This window comes from Danio rerio, chromosome 20, assembly GCF_049306965.1.
Source record: "Danio rerio strain Tuebingen ecotype United States chromosome 20, GRCz12tu, whole genome shotgun sequence".
NCBI lineage: Eukaryota > Metazoa > Chordata > Actinopteri > Cypriniformes > Danionidae > Danio > Danio rerio.
This window is the reverse complement of record NC_133195.1, coordinates 26,437,046-26,461,937: the sequence shown is the minus strand read 5'-3', so window position 1 is coordinate 26,461,937 and position 24,892 is coordinate 26,437,046. Positions and strand designations below refer to the sequence as shown.

General features: G+C 34.8%; 2 protein-coding genes across 7 annotated transcripts in view; one reads left to right on the top strand and one right to left on the bottom strand.

The window, feature by feature from the left end:
- The first annotated feature begins 112 nt into the window (after nucleotides 1-112).
- Nucleotides 113-7,179, top strand: si:dkey-15j16.3. 5 transcript variants are annotated; one of them, XM_073932549.1, is made up of 8 exons: nucleotides 113-398; nucleotides 3,734-3,864; nucleotides 3,965-4,045; nucleotides 4,279-4,596; nucleotides 4,690-4,788; nucleotides 4,992-5,069; nucleotides 5,211-5,287; nucleotides 5,399-7,179. In XM_073932549.1, the coding sequence occupies exons 4-8, from the start codon at nucleotides 4,395-4,397 to the stop codon at nucleotides 5,468-5,470; spliced, it is 528 nt and encodes a 175-aa protein (XP_073788650.1). In that variant the 5' UTR covers nucleotides 113-398; nucleotides 3,734-3,864; nucleotides 3,965-4,045; nucleotides 4,279-4,394; the 3' UTR covers nucleotides 5,471-7,179. The 5 variants fall into 5 exon arrangements, with proteins under 5 accessions (XP_073788650.1, XP_073788648.1, XP_073788647.1 ...); XM_073932546.1 differs by lacking the exon at nucleotides 113-398 and adding an exon at nucleotides 1,755-3,419; XM_073932547.1 differs by having other exon boundaries at nucleotides 143-398; nucleotides 3,734-4,045.
- A 1,842-nt stretch (nucleotides 7,180-9,021) lies between these two features.
- sh3rf1 (SH3 domain containing ring finger 1) overlaps nucleotides 9,022-24,892 on the bottom strand; it is a 94,549-nt gene continuing 78,678 nt past the window's right edge. The window contains 6 exon segments of one of the 2 annotated variants that reach the window (NM_001045487.2): nucleotides 9,022-10,804; nucleotides 12,788-13,134; nucleotides 16,645-16,973; nucleotides 17,850-18,118; nucleotides 19,047-19,217; nucleotides 20,517-20,647. In NM_001045487.2, the coding sequence (NP_001038952.2) occupies nucleotides 10,636-10,804; nucleotides 12,788-13,134; nucleotides 16,645-16,973; nucleotides 17,850-18,118; nucleotides 19,047-19,217; nucleotides 20,517-20,647 (1,416 nt within the window). In that variant the 3' untranslated portion in view covers nucleotides 9,022-10,635. 2 annotated transcript variants of the gene reach the window in all.

The following is a 24,892-nucleotide window of genomic DNA, read 5'->3' as shown; positions in this document are numbered from 1 at the left end:
AAAGCTCTTTAAAACACTACACAAAACGCATCAGTAGTTGCCTTGGTAACGCAATGTAAACGGCTCCCTTTATTCAATTAAAGTTAAACAAGAGCCGAAACTATTTTTTTTCATAAAAGCAAAAGCAACCATGTGACTAAACACTGTTATGCCGCTCTATCAAATAGGGGTGCTAAATGTGCACCCTTATTTATTTATATGTTGCGCAGCTCTGGCTAAATTTTATTTGGAGGGAAAATTACCAAAATGTAACGTGATGATTGAAAATAATTGGAGGGGAAATAAATAATATTTAAAATCTCTGAACATAACAGAAAAATAAACAATGATAAGACAACAATAATAATGCATTTGCATTATAGTGGCAGAAATATAATTTTGGACAGGCCTTGTCAAAGGTGAGCGGGCACTTTCACTAATAAAAACACAGCACATAAATTATTTCATTTTTAACAATTAATTAAATTACACTGCGTTTTTATATCAAAAGTTGATAATGATATAAAATATACTACATTTTGATTGTAAAATGAAACCAATTAAGCGCTGGTTGTTATTTGTTTTACTATTCAAACATTAAACAACGAATGCTGCAAGTGAAAAAAACGAATATGAAACAACACATATATTGCAGGATTTAAAGCATATAAAGCACTATTATATTTAGCAAAATGCTGCTCTATTATCTTTTTATTTTAATCATTTTATTTTTATTATTATAATAATTGTGTTCATAATTAACTAACAAGCTGTAGGCGAATTATTGCTAGACGTTTTAGAAAATATTTGCGTAGCTATATTAAAGATCACCACAAAAAAACAAAAACACAGAAACATGTTACATAACATGCCTCATAAATGTCATATAACTTATGTAAAACTGAATCATATAATTGCCTATAGCTGAAATGATGAAAATTGCTCATTTTATTTTTATAAAACATTTGTCAAAACGTAGCTATTGATATTTTTTGAGTAAAAGCAATACTGACATTTAAGAATCCATATTTATTTAATTCATTCATTCTTTTGAATTGTTTATTAGTGCATATGCTGTAATATAAATCATACAACAGTACCTTGGACAGTTACAGTGCCGCTCCGTAAAGCTTTCAAGCAAAGTCTTTTGGACGGCCGACATTACAACACGAACACGCCGTCCTTCAGGTGGTCTCGCCGGTATTACAAGCTGTCCTGGCTTTGAATTAAAAAGTGCAATTATTTCCTCGTTGTTAAAAGAGTCTGCAAGTTCGTGTTCCATGGATATAGTTATGTTGTTGTGGAATTTGGACATCGACGAGGCCAAGCGTGACTTTATTCGCTTTATTCGATGCGCAGCAGGAAAAAAAAGTCAGCAGCGCAAGTCGCTGGCATGTCTCTCCCGGATCAGAGCGAGTTTTGTGCTGTGAAATACAGCGCTGCGTGCAATAAACTCACTTTCAGGCAGGCGAAGTAGGTCTGTATTCAAGTCAATAAAATAATAACTTTAATGAATAAAATATCTTCGTAAGAATGCTGAGTTATTCACTTCTCTGCCAGAGACTGCTCTATGGTTTAAAAACCCTTTTCAAACTGTATCGTTTAGACCTGGATCATTATTTTATAATAAATGTACTGTAGTTTATTGAGGATGTCTGATGACTAGCGCGCTTCTGCTGAGCCAGCTGTGGTAGCTTAGCAACCGAGTCGCGACGTCAACACACAGAATCTGTCAGCACAGTTCAGCACGGTTGTCAAACCGTGCCGAGAATTCCGGGCCGAGAACGGTTTGTAATCGTGCCGCGCCGTTCCAGGCTCAGTGGAGAAACACGATTGGATTGGCACGATAGTGGAAAAGCAGCTAATGATGACAGAATTAAAATTTTGGGGGGGAACTATCTCTTTAGGTTTTTTTGGGGGGAACTATCTCTTTAGGTTCTTTTGGTCTTTTTTTAAGTACATGAAAGTATACTTTTAAGTGCACTAAAGATATAACAGCAGTAAACTTTAAGTGCACGAGTAGTCTATAAGTGAGGTTTATTCATAAACTAATTTTGAGAGGATCACGTGCTTATGATTTATCATGGCCGGTCCTGTATTTGGCTAATCACTATCTTTCAATCATATAAGCCCTAAGCTACTATAAATAACCACAGTTTCCAGCTCATTTTATCTTCGTTTGGAAGAAACCCCCCTCCTCCACTATTCTCCTCCTTTACCTCCAATTGGGCGGCACGGCGGCCCAGTAGTTAGCACTGCGAGCCCCACAGCAAGAACACTGCCGGCCCCGGTCCCTTAGGGCCGGTAGGTGTTCCTGTGAGGAGTTTGTATTCTTTTTTCTTTTTGTATAGTTTGTGTTCTCCCCGTGTCTGCGTGGGTTTTTCCCGGGCTCTCCAGTTTCCTCCCACCATCCAAAAACATTCAACACGTATAACAATTAAGCATTTGTCTAACCCCTCTGTTCCCTTAGCTACCGCAGTCGGGGAGTTCTGAGATCCACCGAGCTCAGGCTCCCCTCTTGCTCTGCCAACGGGAAGAAGCCCAGGCTCTGGGATCCCTTGAGCTCGGGGCTCTCTCCCGGGACAGCATGCCAAACAAGCTTTTATAAATCATCAGCTAAGTGTGAACTCTTGAATTAAGCTTTCATGTGTACTGCAGGTGAACTTATCAAAAGTTTACTTTTGTCAAATCTGTGACATTTAGGACACAAAAACATAATCCATCCTTGATAAAAGAGGAGCAAGAACACATCCTCGGATTTAAGCTGTATTTTTGGCTAGATGTGAACTTTCAATTGGACTTGTAAGTGATTTTTGTATGTGAGGTTTTAATTTATGAAATGACTTTGACTGGGGAGAGAGAGGCATACAAATTAAAGATGAAAAATGCAACTTAACACCTGCAGGGGTCACTTATACTTTATTATATAAATAAGTAAACTGTGCAATTTGCTGAAAGAAAGAAAAAATAGGCCCTTTGTATGTTTAGACTATTGATTTTTGTTTTTGTTTACATCAAATCATTCTATAATTATCAATATTGTGTAAACAACATAAATGCAAATGTTTGCAAGTATTCTTAGGATTAGGTTGTTTAATGGGAGTGAGTGTCAGACATAAGTAAAGTAGCATGTGTGTGAGTGAAATAAATACTTTAACAGTAGGTTATCTTTGTGCTCCTGCTGAGCGAGCATCAACTAAGAGCACTGCCAGAAAGTGAACCATTTAAATATTGCTTAAATAGATATAAACAAAAACCAGAGATGAGTCAAGCACAAAAAAAAAAAAAAAAAAAAAAGAAATGAGGAAGTTCATCAGGAAAACCAAAAATAAAAAAAACCACTGCACCCACATAACAACATTAAGTTGAAATTCATGAGCGAGAGTCAGACATGCGGGCACATTTACATCTTTTATTCATTATGCTTCATTTCAGCCGAGGTAAGTTATGATTTCATTCAGAAGAGGTCAACGTGAAATCAGTGTTTTTGCTGTACAATTTAATTAATGATATGTATAAAAAAGATTTCTTACTTAAAAGCACAGAAACTAATTGTCAGTTAAGAATGTAGGTGTCTGTTCACATTTGTAGAGTACTTTGAAGTGCATACAAATAAAGATAAATGAAAATATGTATTTGTGTATACAATCAAACATAAGTACAGATCAAAATATGAGCACAACTATATAAACAGACCATAATCAATTTACTTACTAATTATATATTTTAAAAAGCTTAATTTCTTTTCTTGCAGGTTGTGATGTTTCAGATGTGTCTCAGACTAAAGTAATATCAGGATACAGCGGTGGTTCAGTGCTTCTGCCCTGCTCCTGTGCTCAACCTCAGTCTACAGTCCACACATTCAGCTGGCAGTTTCAGCAAACTGTTAATACTTGGATTTCAGTATTTGAGAATCAGAAGTACAGAGACAGACTTGTGCTGTTTAATGAAAGTTCTCCAACAAACCTGTCTCTACTCATTTCAGACCTCAGAAAGACAGATGAAGGGTACTATAAGTGTCTGACTGAACAAAATACTCCTACATTTGTTCAGCTAACAGTTCAAGGTGAGTGCTTCTTTCTAAAATACTAGAGGTGTTGGAGAACAGACATTTGGCTTTTTCAGAAATTTAAAATAAAATTATTTTTAGAAAAATCCTACATTTTGCTAAATATGGCAAATATTATTTGTATTTACAGTGCAATGATTTTCTTGTGTTTAAAACATTTAAAGATACAAATTTTAATGCGGTTATTAAATCAGGCGTTTTTATTAAGCATTATATTTGCATGTGTTCAGGATGTGACTTGGTCAATACTGGAAAGACAGTGGAGTTGACTGGAAATTCAGGAGAGTCTGTGCTTCTGCCCTGCTCCTGCACTGAACTACTGACCAAACCTGAACACATACAATGGATGTATATGACAGAGAATAATTATAAAGAAATTTACCCAAAGGAAGAGGTTGAGAGTCACAAGAACAGAGTGAAACTGTTAAATCAAAACACTCCAGGAAATCTGTCTCTGCTCATATCAGCACTGACCATAAAACACCAAGGAACCTACTACTGTTCTGTCTCGCCTCAACAAATAGTCTATTTTATACTTACTGTTAAAGGTAAGTTTATTCTGTTTTAGATTGATAATTGTTTCTTCTGATATTTTAATTGCAAAATTGTTTAACAGTATAATATTATTCTCCTCTGAACAGAGAATCCATATACTCATCCAATTAGTTCAACAACACATGAACCTCCACACCACTTCACAAATCTTCCAGCAGCTCAGCCAGCACACAACACACTTCATTGTAAGTCAAAAGCTTGATTTGCTTTTCATTATACAACATTAATGTCAGTAACACTGCATTTTGTCTTCCTCTTTAAAGTGTTTATATTTCATCATTTATATTAAGCATGAAGCGTTTTACACTGAGGGTATAGATGGAACATTTGCAGCATTCTGAGGGGAAAATGTATTTGTAATGTAATTCCCTTTCTGTTTCCTCCACAGATGTTTTCATTCTTTTGGGAATATTTCTCTCAGTGCTGTTACTGACGTTACTAGTATTTATCTACTGGAGATGCAGAGGTACAGAAACAGACACAAGTTAACTTTACCTGAAGAAATGTCTACTGCTAATAGCGCAATTGTTGTAAAACACAGAATAACTAAAAAGAATATGCGTGTAGTGATCAGCCAGATTAAAGTTTTAGATTCTGTGTGTTTCAGGAGGCAGAACTGTGAAAAAGGAGATCACAAAGGAGTCCAATGATGGTGAAGCACTAAAGAAAGAACCAGACAGTCAGGTGAGTGTATATTCAGGGTTGCTTAATCATTAAATACTGTATTATCCTGATACATACAATGCTTTGTTCAATTCTTCAAATACTTATTTTATTATTTTTCTCTCCATGCAGGATGATGTGATGTATTCTACTGTAGTCTATGTTAAAACAGCTTCCAAAGAATCTGACACACAACATCATTAAGAAGAGCTCACTGAGTATGCTAGTATCAATGTGAAACAGTAAATTGTCTCATTTTGTTACTGAGTTTTGTGTATACTCAAAAAAAGTCAGAACTGTTTGTTGTTAGGAGCTGCTTTAGGTGGCTCAAGAAAACTTTTGTAAAGAAGTCTAGAAAACACATCATAAAACTCACACAAACCATATTAGCACTGCTTTAGGTAACATCACAAACTCAAGCTAAAAATATTGGATAAAAAAATAAGATTAAAATGTTTGTAAACTTTTGTTGCACTCTGAGGTCACCTAAAATGTTAACAAGATTTGGTTTACATAAAAACATAGCAAAAGCTAGAAAATAAATGAACAAAAAATATATATAAATTGTAATATATTATTGCACATACTCTTTGTATACTCTTTCTTTTTTTCCCAACACTTATTTGTCGCATTAATAAATAGGAAGTATTGTCACACTTAGCCAGGGGGTTCAGGTGGTTTGAAAGACCCACCCCACTACTGACAAAGTCCAGAATTTGGCCCCTATATGAGGTTATTTGTCTCATTTTTGACAGTATGCCATCATAAATTTAGAAAATAAGCGATAGAAGAAGACTTTAAGACAAGTTAAATTATTAATTATTCAAATAGAAAAATTCTTACTGAAGAAATGAGCTGGCCAGTCTGTTATTTGTCCACAGGCTACAGTTATTCATTTAAAACACGTTTTAACAGATTCCTAACTGTTTTTTTATTTATTTTTTGAATGATAATGTATAAGCATTTTAAACATTTTTTTTTCATATTTCTTTGTTCAAAAATGTTTATTTAAAACCAACCTCATTACATTATTTATACAACTGTAAAAACTTAATGCACATTTGTAAAAAAAATTGTTTTGTCAACATAGCATAGTAAGCACTTAGACAAAAATGTAAAAAATATTTTTGTTTCATTAAAAGGTGTGGTAATGATAACCATCCGACAAGCTAATCCAGCAAACATTAATGCTTAAAGTGTCACTAAAATGCAGTATTAGAACTGTAAAATTTCAAATAAAATGAGGCGAATAACTGCAAAAAGGTCCAATTCTCGAGGAGAAAAAAGAAGAACCCCTTTTAATAGGCAGGCTACAGGCCTGACTTCACACATTTTCTAACATGAACTAATAATTAACATTACACAATTATTAAACATATAATTAAACATCAGTGACTTTTTAGTTCAGGTCATTATTCACGCTATTAAACCATTAACTAACACAACTTGCTTAATAAACTATCAATCCTATTTATCATTAGTAGTAAGGTAAAAGTTGGGTTCAGGTTTTGGGTAAGATTAGGGATGCAGTTTAAGATCTTACTTTAAAACTACTAATGAACAGTTAATATCTTTAATAAGCCAGTAGCTAATAGCATGAGCTGTGACCTAAATTAAAGTAATGTTAGCCAAACATCAACTAATGCATTATTAAAATCCAAAGTTGTGATTGCTAATCCTAATTAACGTGAGCAAACATGAACTAACAATGAACAATGTTTTTATTAACCGTTAACAAAGATGAACGAATAATGTAACAAATACAATTTTTGTTAATGTTGGTAAATATGATCACTAACATTAGTGGAAACTCACTGTAAAGTTTTACTGAGGTAAACGCCCACTGCTATTATTGGCTAAATGTTAAAGGCGTATTAATATAATGAATAAAAAGTTTTGTTGTACTCTGAAAACAATATAGGCTTTGGGTTAAAATAAATATTCAGTACACATTTACTTATCTGTAACACAAAAAGCAATAATGACACAAGGTAAAACTGTGTCACACATGTGTGTTGCGTATCCACTATAGTCAGCACTGCATCTTCTTTCATTTTAAATCTGTCTAGAAAGCTTGTCAAACTCTGTCTTTTCTTTCTTTTTTTTGCTGTAAAATAAAGCAAACAAGTCAAGTGTCCTACACGGACACAATCTGGAATTTTGTTTGAAAAAATAAAGTTTATCCACTTTTTTGTTTTTATAATTCTACTATGTCTTCTACTGGTTTCATTTGCAACCACAAATGCCACATCTATACATAGATAGCTTAACAGCAGCTGTATAAGGGCTGTGGTACAAAGAATCACTCAAAAGCCTTCAGCAGTGATGTTTGTTGAAGGTAAAAGCCTTACCTAAAATAAATTATCAGCTTAAAAAATATAACAGTTGAATTAAAGCATATAAAAACAAACACACGCTCGCCTGTGGAAAAACATCATATTGTCCTTGACTAAAATCAACCAGATGTTATGGCATCTCTTTAGATTTTTGCTGAATGACAATGTGTTTGACTTTCAGAGATGAAATTCCAACGTTCTACATCTGCCATGTACTCAATATCACATGACCAACAAACTCTGTTGCATTAGGTCTAGACTAAATCTATGACTAGAAGTAGCGCATTCCGATAAAATAAATGTGTCCGACCCTTTCACACTTAATCATGTTTACAAGATAAGAGTTCTTTTTACTGCGTTACTTTTTGTCAATTCGTTTATGAATTGTGATTGAAGGCAGTTTAGTGTAGCGTTTCTTCTCAGTGATTCTGCTTGTCAACAGCCGATGTTCATCATTAATGCTCAACTAACATTTAATTGACATCCTATGATTTCCTCATAGAGATATTGAAGTGTCCAGTGAATGCACACTTCAGAATCTTGGCAAAGTTCCAAGTTATTTTACTATTTAGAATTTCAGATATTTTACTTGGGCCACAACTTTACCTTTCTTCCTTCCTCCCTTCCTTCTTTTCTTTCTTTCTTTCTTTCTTTCTTTCTTTCTTTCTCTTTCTTTCTTTCTTTCTTTCTTTCTTCCTTTCTTTCCTTCTGTACATACAGTACTTATAAAATGCAATTTCAGACGCACAGTATTTATGCACAACAATTAATTTTTAGATAAGCCTGTTTAAGTTTGGACTTCAAAAACAGGTGCAAAAAACATATTTGATGTGCGGTTTGCATTTCACTTCAAAATAAATCTAGTAATCCTTTTTTATTTCTTTCAATCAAGTGTACAATGCAGTGTTCAAAAATCAAGATCAGTTTGAGATGAGAAACAGTGATTAACTGAGCAAATAATGAGGAATTAAACACAGCCCACTGTGCAACTTTATTGCATGAGCATTTGCAGGAATGATGAAAATAGATTTGAGTTCTAAGGAAGCATGCAAGTATTTATGTGTGATGGGGAAGTGGTTTAGAAATGACGCTGATAAAAAAAAAAGATTAAAAAATAGCAGTAACAACCAGGAGCATAGCAACCGGGGGGATAAGGGGGTATACGCCCCCCTCACTTTTAAAGAGACCATTTAGAAACAGGAGATTAATAATTATATGAAGGTAAACTTTTGGATCTCATTTAGCTGTCCGCCCACTTTTAAAATGTCCAGTACTCCTCCGGTAACAACACTGCATTCAGAAGAGCTAGAGATTACTATTTTTAGTCTGATGCGTTTAAATTGCCTCTTGCATCTAACCATCCATCACACAGCAAATATACTCTCTATATCTCAATTCACTCACAACAGTAGTCCAAAACAGGTTTTATAAAAATGACTTTATTTTATACCCCTCACATCTAACACACACTTGAATGAGCTGAAATCAAATGTTCAATTTTCTTCTGACTAATATCCCATTTACTGACTTTAAGATCTTGACAAGTGAACAAGTGTCAACTTTAAACATGCTTGATTCAAGCAGTGAAATGCTCCTCATGTGGAAAGTTTAATCTAGAGTCGGCTCATGTCGGGAGCTCCATGAATAGAGCCAAAACCAGTAATCTAAAACAGAGAACAATTGTTCAACTCAGTGGTTGGATAAACTAATACAATAGTAATACACAAACCGAAGGCCATCTTACTAGTTGTAAAGGCATCATCAAGACAACAATTAAAGATCTCCCAAATGAACCAGCGTTTTAATGGGGCAATAATTATATCTAACAATACTCTATTTAAAAAAAAAAGATTTTGTGCTTTCAACATAATAATAATATTAATAAAAACATTTGATCTACTGTATGAAGCATAGAAATACACAAACACCATCACTTTCAAGTATACAAAACATGAAATGTCACATAAAATACAGCAGACAACAGACCCGACTTTAAGAGAAGCAACGTTTTGTGGATTTGGAGTTAAACAACACTTTTAAAGACCATTTTTAGTCAATCATATGAAATCAGCCAGGTTGTAATGTTACATAAAGGCTATTTTTTAATCATCAATCAAAAATATTTTGGGAGCTCACGCATAGACCAATGTATCATTCTGAAACGAAAGCAGTTATAAATACCAGAGAGGGAACAAACACATGCGCACATTGGCATCATCATTGTAGGATCCTGCACTTTTACTAAGGGTGACTGTTCCCGATCGTAATGACAATTAGTAATATTGGATTCAAAGTCTGAGTGTAATCTTTAAAAACTAACAATCAGTCATCCTTCATTCCATCAGTCAGCGTAGCTATAATAGCCTTTACAAACACACAACAACCAATCAGAATGGGAGGCCTGTGGTGTCTTCACTCCTCATCAAATGACTTCAATATGAAAGCTAAAGTGAAGCAACCTTTCTGAATTCATTCTGCTGTTCATCTGGTATTGATTGTTGATTTATTTCAAGCAAATGTCCATCAGTGACATAACTCAGACTCTACAGGCATTCGACCAGTCGGCTCACATAACAAACCTTCCCTCAAAAACTACAAAGCAAAAATAAGTTAAATGTTTTTCAGGTGGAAAGAAATTCATATTGTTCTCGTCATGACTCAGATCAGCTTTGCTTTGCTTATATACAGTAAAGTGAGACAGTACAAGGCACACATTAAATGTCTTTGAAATGTTACAGATGCATAAATTAACGGATCCTATCACAACTTCATCTACTGAGCTAGAAATAGGGCACCTACTACGAAAACTCTGCCGCTTTGAAGTGTTTGGGGAAAGGGGGTTTTGATCTAATGCTAAAGGACTAGGACTGGTCTGAGATTTTCATAAGACTGTGGTTAAATCCATGCAGCTGATGAAGCAAAACTCCAGCAGTTGAGTTTCAGACCACTGCTCAGCGAATGAAGGCTTAAGTTCAGTGTGGGGTTTTCAGTGATGGAGAATTTGATATCTAAATATTAGTTGCTGTGTGTACGTTAGATACTGTCAACAAAGCTGCCAGGAAACAGCCCGGTTCTGCCGTTTCTCTGTAGTGTTCCTTTAAACCAGCCGTCCTCTCGTTTTTTGTGCACAAATACAATGTCTCCCTCTTTGAGTTCCAGCTCTGCTTCACTTTGGGGAGGATAGGACACCACCACACGATACCTGGAGGAAGAGGAACAGAACATGATTAGAAAAAAATGAACAAAGAAATCAAGTGAACTTCTTTTGTATTTAATATTGTGTTGTATCAGAATTATCTGTGAGTGTTTTTATTATTATGTATGTGCTTTTGTAATCTTAAACCTTCTTATCTCTGATAATGCATTTGTAAAGGCAGGGAAACCACTTACTAACATTCACCAAATGCAAACTACCATTTAAACAATTGCCATCTAGCCCAACATTTTTTTCATATAGTTTTACCTGTCACACTATAGAGTAAAACACAACTGCAACTTCTGCTTCTTACTTAACTTAAAGCACTTCTTTTCTAGGGAATCAGGATGTACAAATATTTTTTACAGCAGATGAAGTTGTGATGGGCAGATTTGGGGGTAACGCATTACAAGTAACATGTGTTCCATAAAAACTAAGTAATAATATTTAGATACTTAAAAAAAAAGTAAAGCGAGTTACTTTTTATTTTAGTTAAATCACTTTCAAAAAATAAACTGCTGAATTAAAATAAACCTAGTCATGTTGAATCCCGCATGTAATTAAGAAAATGCAGGAACAGGCAGAAAGGAAGACGTCAGAGCAATACATTTCAGCGAAGAAACATTCTCATTATTTTGATCACAAGAAGGAAACGAGGATTATCTGAATGAACAGTGACTTTAATTTTTATTTTAAGTATAAAAGTAGCAAACGCATTGCTTTAAACCTTCTTTAATCTGTGTATGAATACAATATTAAGTTAATAATCTAACTCAATATTGTAATGTATTACTTTCTAAAGTAACTTTTCCCAACACTGGTGATAGGATTCACAACTTTATGCATCTGTTACATTTCAAAAGCATAAAGCTGATATAATGATCAATAAAATAAAACTTTTACAATGTACATTATGAGAATTTGATAAATAAAAAAATAATACTAATGGTAATAGTAGTAGTAATAATAATAATAATAATAATAATTATTATAATTATAATAATTACTATTATTATTATTATCATGTAAAATAATAATATATAATAACAAAATATAAGCTTTACTACAATTTTGAGTTCAGCTAAATTATTGTCCAAATAAAAATCTTATTCCTGTATAAGCTCAAGCGCTGTGAAAGAGTTTTGTGTATTTGATGCATATACTGAACAATCAACATTTTTTTCAATGGCTTTCAATAACTTGGATTGGTCCACCTTAAATATAAGTATCATATTTGTAATTAAACCATTATATTTCAAAAATACAATGTTAGTTTTGGCAAAAAGCAATTTTCTGAATCCAAACTTAAAAAAATAAACATCAGCACTAATATGCATAGAAATGTAAACTATATATAAATGTGTTTCTGTGGGTACATTTGTTACATAAATGCATTCAACAAAACATAATGATTAGCATAGCAGCCTAGTTTTCTTATTGCACTGATAATAGACTTCAGATGAATCTAAAATATGTATGTGTTCCATATATTGCACATCCCTACTTCTCAAGCATGAAGTGTGAATTAGTGATGGGTCTGTCTTGAACGAATACTTCATTTTGAACTGATCTTTTATGTGACTCAGGAGCGATGAGTCCTCCTAGGGACTGATTCGTTCATTCACGCATGCACACATTTGTGCAGGTGGAGTTGAAGAGTAGTTCATTTTTCAAGTCCTCCATAGTGTTTGAGTTGTTTGTTCATCACGTGAAAGACAGAAGCCAATCATATGCATCTAGAGCTGGAAAAAGATTTGGTTCGTTCATTTCTTAAGTCTTCGATTTTGAGTCATCTCTTTATGTACTGACACGTAATGAACAAACAACTCAAAAACCCACAGACTCAAAAGGTGAACTAACCATGGGTGTTTCCAGCTTAGACTTCAATAAAAGATTTGTTCATCTCAATCAACGAGACTCAAAGGTCAGAGTCAGTAAAATGATCTAAACTACCCATCACTAGTGTAACTGTTTGGGTTATTTTTGTACCTCTCACACACGATTGGCCGTCCATCATGCTGCATGGAGAGCAGGGAGGAGCACGGCTGTCGAGGAGGCGGAGCAATGGGGGCAGTGTTGTCCTGTGGGCTGCTCCTGTGTGTCACCGCATCTGTGTTTGATGAAGAGGAGGACATCGATAGCTCCGAATCCATAGGACAGGCACCAATGCGTCCGTTGTGCCCTGCTGACCCAGACAGAGCCATTTCTGGACCCACTGCTCCTTGGGGAAGCTCCATGCTAACAGATTGCTCTGCCTCCAGTGTGGGGGAGGATGGAGGAGATGGGCGGAGCTTCTTTTTATTGGACAGCAGTTTCAGCAGGCCTTTCTTCTCTCTCTGAAATCACACATTTGTGAAATGAGTTAAATGATGCAGATCAGTGAAAATGTGGTGTTACCCAAGGATGTAAATATTAGCACAGGATGTGTGAAGATGATTAGCTCTCAATGAAAAGTGTCAACAATGGGTATTAATGAATTTAAGCTGTGGATTTGACACAAATAATTGTAGTAACACAAATTTCACTTGTTAAAAACAAAAAACATCCTTTTGGGTTCAACTGATTCAAAAATAGAGACAAAGTTGAAGATGTTCCACAGTAAAAGTCATAGTGGCGTCTCATACTGTCCTACCAGGTAACATGATCATTGTAAATCATTTCAATGCAACACCTCTATTCAGATATTAAGGAGATAAATAAATCAAATATCAGCTCTGCCATTTAATCTATATTCAACAAGTAAGAAACAAATGGATTCACCAGGCATAGTTTCCTGCTAACTGCAAAACATCATTTGACACATAATCATAAAAACAGAAATGTGATTTGCTCTAAAATAACAGTAGCATTAAAGAACTAGAAGTCCAGTGAGTTAGATGACTTAGTGAGTCAAAGCCACAAGGTTTTTCTTTCAGTGTATTTTTCTTTCATATATATATATATATATATATATATATATATATATATATATATATATAAAATATATATATATATATATATATATATATATATATATATATATATATATATATATATATATATATATATATATATATATACACATACACACACACACACACACACACACACACACACACACATATATATATATATATATATATATATATATATATATATATATATATATATATACACACACACACACACACACACACACACACACACACACACACACACACACACACACACACATATATATATATATACAGTGGGTATAGAAAAGAATCACCCCCCTTCAAAATATTTACATTTTGTTAAATTGTAGCCTGAAATGAAGAGATACAGTTTTGTTTCATCTAGGTGTAATTATTCAGTACAATGTATAACATCCATGTAAAAGATAGAACACCAACATGTCAGAAAACAATTAACAAGCACAGAAACAGAATATTAATCACTCAGTCGTGCAAAGGATCACCCCTCTCCTAAAAATTACTTGTAAACTCAATCAGGTGTAGCTAATCACCTTCTTAACGACACACAACACAATTTAACTTTCACTGGTGGTCAATTTGATCAGCTCAGCAGGAAAATAGCTTTAGTGTAACATTTCAACCCCAGGTAGTGCAACTGAAGCAAACCATCAACTATGGATGGCAAGGCATTGTCAAAAGATCTCTGGGATAAAAGCACAAGTTAGGAGATGGATACAAAAAGGTGAATGTCCTGGCATGGCCAAGTCAGAGTCCAGACTTTGGGCTAATACTGCAAAGTCTAAATGTGCAAAGTTAGTAGAAACGTATCCCAACAGATTAAAGGCTGTATTTAAAGCAAAAGGTTATTCAACCAAACGCTGAAACAAGAGGGTGATCCTTTGTCCAACCCATTAATTTAGTTTTTTATATGTACATTTTTTTTGACATTTTGGTGTTATATCTTCTGGTTGGGTGTTATAAGTTGCACTAAGTAAATACAGTTAGATTAAACAAAAAATGTGTCTGTCTTCAGTGCAACAAAATGCAACTATTTTTAGGGGGGGTGATTATTTTCTATACCCACTGTATATATGTATATACATACATACATACATACACACACACACACACACACACACACACACACACACACACACACACACACACACACACACACACACACACACACACACACACACACACACACACACATATATACATATATATATATATATACACACACAGTTATAACTATTGAATCACTTCAGCAAAGTTTGTATATATATATTAAGGGTGTAACGGTAATGTTTTCATCCCAAAACGTCAAGGTACAAGGCTCACGGTTTGGTTCAGTGCTACCATGATGAATATAGTCAGTCCAGATGTGCAGAGACTGTTAGAAAAAAAGACCGACCACAGTAGCGCAACAACCGAGGAACCGTTCACAAAGAACACAACATTTGTGTCCAACAACTCGACACAACAGCTATCAGGGGTTGTTCCGCCATTTTGCCTTTGTCTGTGCCTTTAATATAACTATTCATAATCACCTTTCATCACTTCTTGTTAACTGAAATAAATATTTTGTAGTATTTAATAATATAATTAAAGTAATTACACAACAATAATAATAACCTCAATCCACTACCCTCTAAAGCAATGCAGAGAGGTTGCCATAAGAGCCTAGTGAGATCCAAAAACAACCCTGATGAGTTGGGTTTAATATTTAATTTAAATGTTTTAATGGAGATCACCCAGAAATGGAAGCCCTATCATTGTTTGCTCCTTGTTATAATATATTTTTTTTCTTGATATAAGAGGACCCAAATGAAAATTATAAAACTTTTGCTTTGCAATTTTTGAGACATGTTTTAGACAATGAGCATAGAATCACCAAAAGGTGACGCTCTAGTGCAATTTTGGAAACAGCCACTAGATAGTGGCGGCTATTTTGGAATGAAAACTCCAATAGAACAACAGCATATTATAAGTCTGTAAAATAAACTATTCAAAATGCTGATGATTGTCATAGTAAGTGTTGTATTGTCGTCTTTCAGGTTGTATCACAGCTTTAATGTGCTTTTTAAATAAATAAATAAAAAACAAAGCAGCTGCTTGTCATTGCAACAGCAATAAGATCCAATGGACAGCCGACCACTTTCACTCCAAAATGGTGTTTGAGGAATTGCTGTTTTTTTTTTACATTACTTTGTTGTTTTTACTTTGTATATTCTTTAAAGATATTCAAGAAGGCTTTGTTTGTTTGGTTTTGTAAGATAAAAGCTTTTGTTTTTGATATTGTTAAAATAATTCATAAAATGTTTTACTAATGTTCTAATACTTTAAGTAGTTAAGATAACAAAACACAATTATATTTATTTCATATTTGATATTTATGTACAATTTTCCATAATTCCTCTTATTTTATCCCAGCTAATCCAACATACACACACGGACACACACACACAGACACACACACGCACAAACGCACACACGCACACGCACACACACACACGCACACGCACACACACACACACACACACACCAAAATGAATCTCCAGAGAGAGTGTGTCTGTGGGGCAGTGTGTCTTTTATAAAAGTGAATTGTGAAGATGTGCTAGTCAGCTACACTGTGCATGTATTGAGAATCTCCCAAATTGAACAACACTTAAAGTTGTGCCCTCTGGGCTCACAGAACACTCTGAATCATAAAAAACTGATGATTTCAGCTCTCTATCAGCAGGCATAACCATCCAGCTCAGCAAATAAGGTAAAACTGAGAGAACTTCTAACTGCAGCACATTAAAACAATACAGATGGGAGGCAAAAAGAAAAGCAGAAAACCATTAAATAGCTGTAGATGCCATGAGGTCTACATTGTCAGCTAAATCTTTAATTCAGGGGACTCACCTTGCAATCTTTATCCAGCCTACAGGCCACACCGTGATTGGATGCTGCCCCGAGAGGTTTAGTGCTGCCAGCGTTCACAGGTAATGCCACCATAGGAACAGGTCTCATGGCATCAGTGTCTAAAGAAGCAGCGCTAACATTAGGAGGGGTCAAGGATGCGGCAGCGCAACCCAAAGCCACCCCGACCCTAGCGGAGGAGCATCCCGAACTGGAGTTCAGGACAGGTGACGCCTGGAGAACCACAGCTGTGCTGGGAAGGTAAGCTACAGGATTGTGGGATTGAATGGGTGTCACTGCTGCTGTAGGCCGGTCCTGACTGTGACTTACAGCTAGTGTAGGGGGGAAAAGGGGAACAAAAGAGCAATTATTTATGATTTAGTTTGCTTTAAAATGTAGGTTTGAGAAAAATATACTCATACTAAACTGCTTTTTTTTATAGTTGCACTTTGCATTCACTTTTAAATCATTAAAAAGGTTAAAGGGATAGTTCACTCAGAAATGTAAATGATGGCATCATCTACCGATCTGTCTGTTACAAGCCTGTTCAAGATTTTAGAATAATTTGAAATGTTGGTAACTAAACCACCGTAGTCCCTCACTGATGTCTGTAGTATTTTGTTTTACTATAGAAGGTTACTAACCATTCTTAAACTTTTGTTTATTTTCATCAGAAACAAATAAAACATACAGGCTTGAAGTTATAAGAAGAAATAATTTTAAAATGTCCTACTTAAGGTTTTATTAGTTGCAGTTTACTAAAGTTATGAATTTGTTGAAATTAGTTAACAAGTCAGTTAGCAATTAAAATAATTTGTAAAACATTTATTAATCATAGTATTTCTCAGCACTCACTAAAACAACAATAAAACTCCAAAAAAAACGGTGTATATTATGTAACATGAACTGAAAATGAACAGTTGTAAGTTTGATTAAAGTTTAAAAAAAACTATATATACTTTTGTGAATTTAGCCAGTAATATTAATTAATAGGCATGAATGTAGATAAACTAAAGCTAAATAAATAAACGTATATGATATATTTAAAATGGTTTTACTTTATTTTATTTCATATATATTTGTACAAATTTTCACTAATTTATATTTGAAAACAACTATTTATAGAAGCTGCTCAAAGAGTAAATTTAGTATCAAGATAAAATTTAAAACTAAATGTCAAATTCATTATAACTTGTGTATAACTCTACCTGTTCTGACTGCATTGCGTGCCTGGTTAACAGTCATCTGTGACGTCACATGCATGAGCACTTTGGGGTGCTGACCGGTGGGTAGATGTGCAGCTGTCACCACAGCAGCAGGCAGTGAGCAGGATGGGGTAGCGTTTGGGCAGACTGGCAGAGGTTTGCTGAGGTCCATACTCCCCAAAGCAGATGAAGGGCTGACAATGGTGACGCCACGTCCAGCCTGAGAGCAAAGGGTCAGGGGGACTTTAGGCTGACTGCTGCCAGAAACAGTCCTGCAGGAGACGAAAAGAGAAAAGTGTGAGGATCAAGACCATCTAAACTGATGCTGCTCAGTTCAGATCTTTTATTCACACTTACAATTTTATAACACATTTTGAAAATGAATTGATTTGAAAATGTATTTACTTCCCTCGTTCTAACCTTGCTGAACACAAAAACATGCATTTTGAAGAAAAATGGTTGGGAACCAGATCTTTGAAAGCCAAAACTTGGGAACTTCGAAAGCCAAAATATTTGGGTAACAAAAAGTCAACAAAATATTTTCTATTGTGATCAAAGAGAAACATGTAAAGAATTAAAGCCTCCAACTCAGTTATTTCTTTTAGAATCTTATGTCTGATAACAAAAAAATTATATAGATGGAGCCATGGTGAAGACCCTTTAAACCGTTATTGTTTTGTCTTATAATTTCCTACAACTGTAAAAATCTTCTTGAGAGTAGAAGGGTATTTCATACTGTATATTACTTCATATTTGCAACAAAATTAACTATTCAATAAAAATAACTGTTATATTATTTTTAAAATAAAACTATGAGATTTGTTTTAAATTAATAAGTGGATATGTCTGTAATTCTAAAATTTGCCACAAGGGAGTGCTGAGTTCAATGAAATGTAACTGAGCGCAAAAGAGTTGTAAAAATGGCCATCATAAAATCAAGTTTTCCCCCCACATTAAAGATTTTTTAAACTGCATATCAACATGATGATTGATAAATTCCATTAAAAAGCACATCTTTTATTATACATTTTAACAACAATATGTTTGAACACAACCAGCTCAAGTTTATTGCAAGTGGAGACTTTGTATGTGGCTTGGTTGCCTGAAAGAACTACACTACTGGAAAACCAAAGCATAATCTTTTCTCAGTTCATAAGGTGTGCGAGTGATAACATGTACTAGTGTGTGTGTTTGTCATACCTGCTGACAGGACTCATGTAGTTACCAGGAAACACTCCGATCTTGCCAGTGTGCATGGATGTTCCTTTAAACCAGCCGTCCTGACAGCGCTCCAGCACCAGAAACATCTCACCCTTCCTCAGCTCCAACTCATCCTCCTTACGGGGAGAGTACGGAAACATCGCCACATACCTAAGAGAAGAATCACAGGTGACATAAAAAAAAATAATAATAAAATAAATTTTAAAAATAAAATAAAAAAACACACACACACACACACACACACACACACACACACACACACACACACACACACAATATATATTCATTTTAAACAAAAGTTTAGTTTATTAAAGTGTATTATTATTGAAATTTAAGAATGAGAAGAAAAGCTTACATTCTGCTTTAGCTCAAATTCTGCTTTTATTTAAATGTTTTACTCCAGAAAAAAAATTCCCTTGTTTTTTATTGTACTATAATTTACAAACTTTAAGCAGCAGAACTTTAATGATATTAATGTTCCTTGAGCAGCAAACCATCATATTAGAATGATTTCTAAAGGATAATGTAACAATAAAGATGCAATGTAAAGAGTAATGATGCGGAAAGCATTACCATCAAAAGAATAATTAAATAAATAATTTTATAAATACATTTAAATGCCTCCATAAGAATAAAATGGAACTTTGAAATACACATAAATATTTAAGCATTTTTTTCTAGTAATGTTTTTTTTAATAAATAAAGCATTTATTAAGTAGCTGCATCTTTATTTTATTATTTTAAATGAGAAACATTAAGTTAATTGACCTTATATGCAGTACTGCCAATCAACACGGGTTGGCACTGTTTCCTTATAGTTATCATACAAAATAACAATCACGTCTTTTAATATTATTTTTAGATTTCATTCAACTTTATTGTCATTACACATGTACAAGCACCAGGCAACAAAATGCAGTTTAGGTCTAACTAGCAGTGCAATAGCAGTAAGTGACGGACATATGTAAAAGTTATAAAGTGCAATTATGAAGAAACTATGGGTAATATTTGCAGATGGATGTGTTATGAACATTACATACAGGTTGTATTAACTATGAACAGACATTTACTATAGATGAATAATCTCTAAGACATATAATTTTCTAATAATTTAAAAAGGTGTAAACAAGAATGCCATAAAAAACGGGCATAAAAATTCCCCTGTCAGGCCACAATAAGCGAATCCAACAGAAATCAGGCGTGTTTAGTGTTGTGTTTAGTTCATCTGAAGAAAAAAAGGTGAAAGGTGAGGGGGTCAGGGCTCAGGTTAACTCCCGACTGACAATCGTACTCCCTTTAGACGTGACCTCTGACCCCTCACCTGTGGTTTCAGTCACGGTCAGCTTGCATTGGCTAACAGCAGAGAGGTGAAGGGACTCTCTCATACTCTCTTCAACAGCATGCATCACTAAATTGATTTAAAGTGTGTATATTTAATGTTGCACTCACACTGTGGGTCTCTGACGGCCACTCTGGTCGCCCGCAGCGGGTGATGGCCTTTGGCCAGCATTCAAGGCGGCAGCGCCAACAACTGAGGACTGAGACTGAGGTGGAGGAGGAGGTGGAGGAGGAAGAGCATCCTGAAACAATCAAACACCAATTAGTTTTACAACACCAGTAGAATTATGCATGTAACAGTACATTCTTTCTTGTTTTGAATCTATTTATTAATTTTCCTTCGGCTTAGTCCCTTTATTCAGCCAAGTGTATCTGTCTGTTATGCAAATACCCCAGCTCAGACAGTGGCCAATTGCGCACTTAAATGGCTGACGCTATGATGATCGCATCAACCCCAACTATAGACACGCCCTCCATCAATTGTTGATGCTGAAGCCCTGCATGAATTGATATGCTCGTCTCGAGTCCGCGGACAGACACTACTCTATTCATCAGGGGTCGCCACAGCAGAATGAACCGCTGACTTATCCAGCATATGTTTTACACAGCAGATGCCCTTCCAGCTGCAATCTAGTAGAGGTAAACAATCATACACACTTATTCACACACACTACAGACAATTTAGTTTATTCAAGTCACTGTTTCGCCTCTTGTTTTGAATTGTATTGTTAATCTATGTACTATCTACTTGCATATATGCAAGCAAAGTACAATGGAAAACAAAATTAAAGAATGAGCTACAATTTTCTAAATGTTCTTTTCTGAGGAGTAAAACAGAAAACTGGCCCAAAGTAAATTAAATTTATTCAGGCCTGATGGAAAACTTTGATGGTTGACAAATTAAGGAAAGACTGAATGAGGCAGTGAAATGAGGAGGAGGAAGAGTGTTTTTAGCTGTTCAGGCTACAGTCGAATTTTGGATTTTGATTGAAGTGCCTTGGTTATTTTGTCAAACACTTTACTAGAGTTGTACAGTCACAATTAAAACTCTTTCAAATTTCGAATATGATTACATTATGTATTTAAAAAAAAGATCAAGTGTGTATAAATCACTCTTCTAATTTTGATCTCAACTGTATATGTGGCAGAAAATGATGTCAGAGCGATCTCAATCTAAGTTTAGACAATGCCATAAAGCCCTAATCCCACTGCCTGTGACTGTCCAGCTTGTGGGCTGCTTGCTAACAAGCGGGTCTTTTGGCTGTGGCAGGTGTTGTGATTGGTGGATATCCAGCCTGGCTACATGTCTGGCTGAAGAAGGATAAATCGCTTCCATATGGACCAACGCACACATCTGCACACAGACTTTATGAGCCCAGTGGCACCACTATGAAAACAACTCTTGTTTTGTTGCTTTAAGCCACGTTTTTCCCCTGTTTATTTCAAGTTCTCCTACAAGGCCCTTTCTCCTAATGCTTTTTGCCTATTGCGTTTCATTAATTAATTGGTCTCATGTAATTTGCTTAATTTACTGCATTTAAAAATCTAAAAGAGCTGTTGCTTTTAAATCCTGCATACAAGATCAGAGAGGGAACCTGATGCACGCTAAGGCTACCTTTACAAAAACAATGCATTGAAAACAAAAGGAAACAGTACCCACACACACATCAATCTCGTAGAGCCATTAGTGTCCAGCCTGAGGCCCACACAACTCCCTCAAATGATGTGTGTGTTTGTGTTGAGGGAGATGAAGGGCTATCAAATGGCAAACTGTCCTCGTTTAGTGTTGTGATTTGAGTGTGTGTGTGTGTGTGTGTGTGTGTGTGTGTGTGTGTGTGTGTGTGTGTGTGTGTGTGTGTGTACATGCAAATGTATATGCGAATGAGAGGTTTGCTTTGTTTATGTGAGTGTGTTTGTGTTTCCCTCCTGTTCAAAAGGTTATTTTTTAAATAAATTAAAACTTTCAGCAAGTTCCATCTGAATGTTACAAGAAAATCTATTTCAAATAAATGCTTTTCTTATAAACTTTTCATTCAGTAAATGATGCAAAAAATTCAGCTGTCATAACAAAAAAATTACACTTTCACTTTCCTTCGGCTTATTCCATTTAATCAGAGGTCGCTACAGCAGAATTAACTGCCAGAAAAATTACACCTAAAGGTGCAGTAGGTGACTTCAGAAACATGTACTATTAACATTCCAATAGTATTGATTAAAGTAAATGATCTAAATGTGTTTATATGTATTTTTATATTCTGGGTAAGGGATGACAAAAAAAGTTATTTTAATTAATTACCGTCGGGCAGACAATTCCCATAACTCTGACAAGTAGCCAAACTGTCTGTCGACAAATGAAGATTTGTACAACTGCGCACCTCTGTTAATGCAGATCCACCAATGTGCGTTCACTCGGGAGTGACAGCAGTAAAAAAAACAATGCTGAATCAAAACTTTTTAAAATCCTAAATCAATATTGGAGTTAAGGATGATTTATACTTCTGCGTCAAGCGCACACATATGCTACGGCGTAGCCTACTCGTTGACGCATAGCCCTACGCCGTGGCCATCGGTGTCGCTGACGTGCACCTCTCAAAAAATGTAACTACACGTTAAAGCTACGAGCATTGCATGCACATGGGTTACGGCGGTCACTTGACGCAGAAGTATAAACCAGGCTTTACTTTTGCACGCTGACAAAAGGATGACACCATGGATGAAGTATTTCTTTTAGACTGGTAATGTAATGCTTTGAAACTATTTTAATCAAGCAAAGCTGATGTAGATTTTATTTTACGAATGGGTCATTGTTTACTTTGATTATTCGTTCTGAAATAGCATGCAAGTATGGGTTAGTAATAAGTATAATTCCTGCAAGCAGTTAGCTAACCACTAAACATACAGTAGTCGCCTTAGGACAAAGCCTGTGAGAGAGTGAGACCAGCGATTCTCGCGAGCATAAAATATTGCACATTATGACAAGTTTTGCTTGCTACACAACTGAAAACATGCTAGATGTAATAGTTTTTCGTTCTGAATTGTAGTAAAATAAAGTACTATAAAGTTTTTCATCTTTAAAGTGTGTTCGCAAATTTCAGGAGGCATGGCTTCGGATGGCAGGAGAGTTATTGTATTTGAAAGATATTATGCTAACCGGTTAGCATTTAGGCACATCACCTACTGCACCTTTAAAAATACAGTTTTACTGTATCTTTAATAAAAAAGTGAGCATATGAAACTGCTTTAAAATCAAATATAATTTGAGGATAATATTTACTGACTTAATATAATTGTTTATAATATTTAATAATTAGCATAGAAGAATATGTTTGCGCATTCTTAACTAATTCTTATTATTCAAATTAAATGTTTTACTGTGCTAAATTCATTATTGTTGTCAAAGAAAAAAAAATTATTATGAATACAAAATAAATAAAACAATATTAATTTTCTTGAAAACATTGGCATCATAAAAAAAATTAAATAAAAAAGTCAATGGAAATGTTAAGTTACCACGTCCCACTATAATCTCTTAATAATTACCTTTGTGTTCAAATATGGACCATAACCAATATGTGCACACACATGAATGCACTTGCACAAACATGTTACAAATGTATGTGTATTTGTCAGTATATATTAACAAACTGTTTTACGATGGCTCAAGATTTACGGATTATTTTTTTTCTTTCAAATTGCATTATGAGACCATTGATATCAACTTCTGAAGTTATGGCAAATATTCCCCACCCAAGACCCCTATGTTCTAAGTTTCATTCTGTTTTTGACCGCAAGTATCTTGTGTGAACTCCCTAAAGACTTCTGTTGTCTGAATGTGTCTGGTATGAACTAGTGTAATTATACAGGGCTCCTGGAGAGTGACAAATCGATTTCAAAAACATCTAATTTCGCACGTCCCAAGTTTGTACCCACAGGACTTGAGAACAGATCGACTGTGTCCATACTGTGAACAGAAACCTTTCCACAAGTAATCAAAACTTTTTAAAACGTGATTGATTTTAAAGCTGACATAAGAAAGAGCTGTTAAATCACAGGCCATCAATCAAAAAAGACATTATAATATGGCAAATAGAGGACACTTATTTGGCTGGCCTGAAACCTCAAATAGTGTTGAGTAACCGGGTTGTGAGTACTAATGAACACACAAAAAAATAATAATAATTAAAAAAATAATAATAATATTAATAATAATATAAAAATAAAGGTATTATTCTGCTGCTGGTTCAAACGACTTTTTTAAAATAAGTAAAAAAAAATTCTTACGTTTTTTTTGGACAACTTAATTTTTTTATGTTGCACAACATGACGGAATTTTGTGGAAACCATTTTTTTCAGTGCAACACCATTTTATTTACACAGCAGTGCCATTCGTATAAACTCAATCAATTAAAGATCAATTAAAGATCTTTTTCAAATTCCCCAGATTTTATTGATCAGATGTCATTTGACTTTTTTTTTTCCTCTTTAGG

What these genes read in the sequence shown, in the direction of transcription:
- si:dkey-15j16.3 (NM_001083824.2), top strand. Translation starts at nt 3,371, where the DNA reads ATGCGGGCACATTTACATCTTTTATTCATTATGCTTCATTTCAGCCGA. An exon ending in TATGCTTCATTTCAGCCGAG is followed by an intron (nt 3,420 to 3,733) that starts GTAAGTTATGAT and finishes CTTTTCTTGCAG; the next exon opens with GTTGTGATGTTTCAGATGTG. An exon ending in TGTTCAGCTAACAGTTCAAG is followed by an intron (nt 4,046 to 4,278) that starts GTGAGTGCTTCT and finishes GCATGTGTTCAG; the next exon opens with GATGTGACTTGGTCAATACT.